This window comes from Danaus plexippus, chromosome 20 (genome assembly GCF_018135715.1).
Source record: "Danaus plexippus chromosome 20, MEX_DaPlex, whole genome shotgun sequence".
NCBI lineage: Eukaryota > Metazoa > Arthropoda > Insecta > Lepidoptera > Nymphalidae > Danaus > Danaus plexippus.
In genome coordinates this window covers 3,909,601-3,914,646 of record NC_083550.1, presented here as the reverse complement: position 1 = coordinate 3,914,646, position 5,046 = coordinate 3,909,601, and the positions used below count along the sequence as shown (strand labels likewise).

The following is a 5,046-nucleotide window of genomic DNA, read 5'->3' as shown; positions in this document are numbered from 1 at the left end:
TTCCAGTTTTGATTTGCAATTTTTTACCATACGAAGGTGTGAAAGTCAAGGTATTAGAGTTTCGGGAGCAACCAGGCGAAACTTCGGATATTATAGCCGATTATTTGAAAGAAGTATTAATGACCTGTATAAAAAAATTGTGGCCTTTTGTGGAGACAACACGAACTGCAACTTTGGGGAAAAAAATTGGAAAGGAAGTAATAATGTTTACTCAAAATTGAACCAATCACTCGGCAGACAGCTTATTGGAATTGGATGTGGAGCTCACATAGTCCACAACGCAATCAAAACTGCCGCTGATTGTCTTCCCGTTGACTTTGAATGCATCATATTGAAAATTTTCTCTTTTTTTCTACATCTACAGCGTTCGAGTGGAAGCTTTGAAAGAGTTTTGTGATTCTTCTGAGACAGAGTGTCATAAAATGCTGGGCTACAGTAAAACAAGGTGGCTTGCGTTAATGCCAGCGCTTGAAAGAGTTATAAAAATGTCTCAGCCTTTGAAAAACTATTTCCTGAGTATCGATAAATGTCCAAATATTTTGAAAACGTTTTTCGAAAATCCCACCTCAGAATTGTGGTTATACTTTTTGCACGCACAAGCAGCGACCTTTCATGAAGCTGTGTTGAAAATCGAAGGGCAAAATGTATCAGCCTTAGAGTCCGCTATGGAAATTAATCGTCTTAGAGATAATCTTGCACTAAAAGAGAATACGATTTTCCTTCCCCACATCGTCCGTAATCGTCCGTAATAATGTTAAATTACAAGAAGGAGAAGCTGCTGTTGACCAGCAGAATGTAAAAACGACGGCGGCGGAGTTTTATAAAACAAGTAAACAATACTTGGAGCAGTGGTGTCAATTCAACACGGAACTAGAAGTGTTTGAATGGGCAAATTTATCAAATATGCCTGTGTGGGAAGAGGTACGGAAAGTGCTGGATTTACTGATCACGCAAGGGTTTATTAGCAGCAGCCAAGATACGGCAGTTTTTGACAAATTTGCACTTATTTCTAACTTTGCGACGAACGAAAAAATCCTTGCCTGGAATGCTGAGAAAGTTTCAACTGAAAACCGTTGGGTCGAACTATTACAGGACTTTCGTAACGATAATATTAATTTAAGAAACTTTTTCACAATTATTGAGTACGTCATGTGTCTGCCTGGAAGTAACGCACCTGTCGAAAGAGTTTTTTCTCAAATGAATAAAATATGGACCAGTGACAAAATACAGTTGAGTGTCTCAGTGATGAAGGCCATTTTAATAACGAAGATTAATATAAATATATCATGCACTGAGTTCCACATTTATATAAAAACAAGACCCGATATTTTGAAGCAAATTTGTTCAGCCGACAAATACAAAAATACGATTTGTCGATTTAATCGTGCCTATTTATCTATTATATGTTTAGTGATTTGATTATTCTGTATTATTCTATAATAAAAAACTTGTAAAACACTAAAATATTTTTTTTATTACATATATAAATCCGATGTCCCGCTCTGACCAAAAAAAATAAATGGTCACGTTAATGATGCAGCCAATATAAGTGGATTCGACTGATATATCAAATATGCAGTATCAAGAAGAACTCTCAGAATTGCAAAATGATGAATCCGTAAAAACTTTATTTAATATAAAAGGAGCGATAGAATGCTTTTAACTTTTTCTAAAGTTTAAAATGATGTTGATGTAAATCTTAAATGCATGTGATTTTAAATAAATAAACACATAAATAAAAGCACAATGTTCTTTATATCTCAGTGTTACAATTGACCCCATTCACTGCCCCAGGTATGGGGTCATTTGAAACAATATCCATTTTTTTTAAATCCCACTGGATGACCATATAAAACCAAATACTGCCACCTAAACCTCAGCCGTTAATTAGTTAGATAACTAAAGTTTATTTAAAACAAAGCTTCTAATACGCTGTGGTCTATACATGGCTTTAGCGAGCTATTTCTTCAAAGATGTTTCAATTGACCCTGGTCTACCCTACCGGATGGTAGGGTAAATGGAGGGACAAGAGATCAGTCTTTATTCTGTCAAACAACCATGATTCGAAGAATGTGGGAAAAGGAAAACCACCAGGCACAGGCACCAGTACTGAAGTGTCCTGTCCTCAAGCCATCATCCACTACAACGCAAACATGAATTTAGTTGACAAATTTGATCAGCTCAAAGGAAGCTATGCTATTGACAGAAAACCCAATAAGTGATGGCATAGGACTTTTTTTCACTATCTTGATTGTTGTGTTGTCTCAATGCTTTTATGATTTATAGTTTTCTTGTATTCCTCTATATGCCCAGACCTAGACCAGCTGATTCTGAAAGAATTCAGACGAGAAGTATATTGGGGCCTACTGGCACCATGATATATCAGAGACAAAAACAGGCCAGCTTCAGTGAACAGCAGCAGTAATTCTGCAGCCTCTTTTTCAGGACCTGCATTTATAAAACACCACAAACCTACATTCCCTCAGGAAATTTGTCTGGAATCCAGTAGCCATCAACCTGAAAGAAGCACATCAAGAAGATGCTGCAATTGTAGCAATAAAATATCTCTAGTGCATGCTGTATGGCAGTATAGTAGATGTAATGTGCCTCTTTGCCTACACAACAATAAAAACATGTTTGGAAATTTTCATAAAAAAATATATAGTTTTTGTTACTTTTGTACTTTTGTAATGGTGATTTGTCTATTAAATAACATTCACAATCATCCTAGTTTTATTTATAGCAATAGTCATGGTGGTTATCGTTAGTGACCACCTCATTCCTTCAAAGCCTTAATACCTATATTTTTGTTATCTTATTTGTATCTTACTACTCGAATGATTTATACCACACTATTATAAATTGTAACAAGCTTTATTTATAGAAACAACCTACCTCGTCAGTAATCCAAAGTTTTAATAATTGAGAAACATCTATAGATATCTCAGAAGGCAAAAAATTGTCACTTTTTATCGGCATATTACAGTACTGTTAAATCAACGTTTTTCTCAAATCTATTAACAGTAAACTTATTAAAATAAACTTGTACATTCTAATAATTCGTAAAATAAGAAAAGCCTAGGACTCCCACCTTCACGTAAGTGTAATAATAAACAATACCAAATAAAAAAGTAAACACCTAAACAGTACTGTCAAAAAAATGGCGGCCTTAGAAAGTCAAAACATAAAATATTTACCATGCTTTTGTGAAAATGGTTTCATTTCCATATAGTCTGGCTTTTCAATTTAAAGATAAATTTATATTTAATATATATTTTTTTATAATCTTATTACATATCACCGACAGCCCAAGATCGCCAATATAAGACATTAAAACTCAAATATATATTTTCAATGAAGTTGGGACCTCTGAAACTAATAAATAATAAGGATTGAAAAAATTTCAACCTTTTCATTGACCATGTATCCTGTTTTGTTTTCTGGACACATCTCATAATTCATTAATTTAGTTAAATTAATTGTTATTTTAATAATTCAATCGAAAAATGAGTATATAATATAAGGTCTTTTACATTACTTTTAATCAAATAGGACATTTTTTTTTTGGCATATTTATAGGAAACTATAATCTTTTTTTCTAATGTTATGGTTTCATTCACAATGGAATTGTAGAATATTTTATCCAAGTCAACGTTTTTATTTGTCGGAATTATAATTACAAAGATTTTTTAAATGTCAAATATGGTACCTCTATCAATTAATAACTGACAGTCTTAATGCCAATTGTCAATGATTTGTGATAGATCAAAGACTCGTCTTTTTTAGGACATTAAGCTTAAAAAACTAAAGAAATGTGTAAAATATTGTTCGTGTAAAAATTTTAGTATAAAATTGTTATCAAAATGACTTTAAATTTAAAACGAATTACTTTAATTCGCCCCTTGTATAATTCCTCTCGAAATTATTGCGAATACAAATCTATTTACGATCGAGAAGAAGCGAAAGCCAAATCGCGACCGACTCGTAAAGTATACGGAAAGGAATATCCTGAATGGCGAAGACCTTGGATACAGCGTGATGGAGAATGGAATAGCAAATTATCTATTTTTGTAGAAAAGGCACCCAGCATGAGCATACTAAATGCCATGCAAAGAATACCAAAATTAACTGTGAATGATGTGAAGGAATGGTGGGCTAGTATGAAAGTTCTACAGGAAATACACAATCAAAAATTTTTAACTGAAAGAATAGCTGCTTTAGGGTCTAACTTAGCAGCTGTGCACTTCTTTACATATAGACAATGTGCAGTGAGGTATACAATTCCTTTTATCCACAATTGTGTTATTATTATTTACAAAAATCATGTCATAAAAATTTTACAAGTTGCATAATATATTTAACTTTAATATTTTTAGACTCAAAGATGAAAAACAATGGATTACTGGTGATATAACAACACTGAATCTACCGGATCATTTTGTGGAAGGTTATTATGTTGAAGCTGTCGATTGTACAAACTTTCATCACAATGGTATCAGATATGAAGGGATAAAGAACTTGAGTGGTTTAAATTTCCTAAAATGGTTGTCTCTTAAGAACAATAAACATGTAGATGTGTGGTGTTTAGACCGATTGGCGGGACAGAATGGTGAAACTTTAGAATATTTGGATCTACAGGGATGTCAATTATGTGTGGGTTGTATATATGCATTGGCAAGAATGCCAGCCCTGAAATATCTCACTATTACTGATCCAGGGGATAATGTTGAAGTACAGGCAGCACTGTCGCTGCTAGAGTCATCTAAACCAGGACTTTTAATTGCAGCCCATGATAAGCAATAAAAAATATCACTCAGACTAGTCAGTTATGTAGTGGTTGAAATAAATTATTAGAAAAGATATATGGTTTTATTTTGAATATATAGTTTTTGCTCCAAAAATTTCTATCTTTATATACATAGTAATGTTAAACACACTTTTGTAGAATTAATCAAGAAATAGTTTTTTGACAAATCATTCTTTAGTATCATTAAAATATTATTAAAGTTAAATTATTATATTTGGTTGATAAATAAGAAGGCAAAA

The 5,046-nt window shown here is 32.9% G+C and overlaps 1 protein-coding gene across 1 annotated transcript; it reads left to right on the top strand.

Moving 5' to 3' along the window:
- The first annotated feature begins 3,741 nt into the window (after positions 1 to 3,741).
- Positions 3,742 to 4,860, top strand: LOC116774007 (distal membrane-arm assembly complex protein 2). Its single transcript, XM_032666613.2, has 2 exons — positions 3,742 to 4,273; positions 4,377 to 4,860. Exons 1-2 carry the CDS (start codon positions 3,864 to 3,866, stop codon positions 4,801 to 4,803), a joined length of 837 nt encoding a protein of 278 aa, XP_032522504.2. The 5' UTR covers positions 3,742 to 3,863; the 3' UTR covers positions 4,804 to 4,860.
- The last annotated feature ends 186 nt before the right edge of the window (positions 4,861 to 5,046 follow it).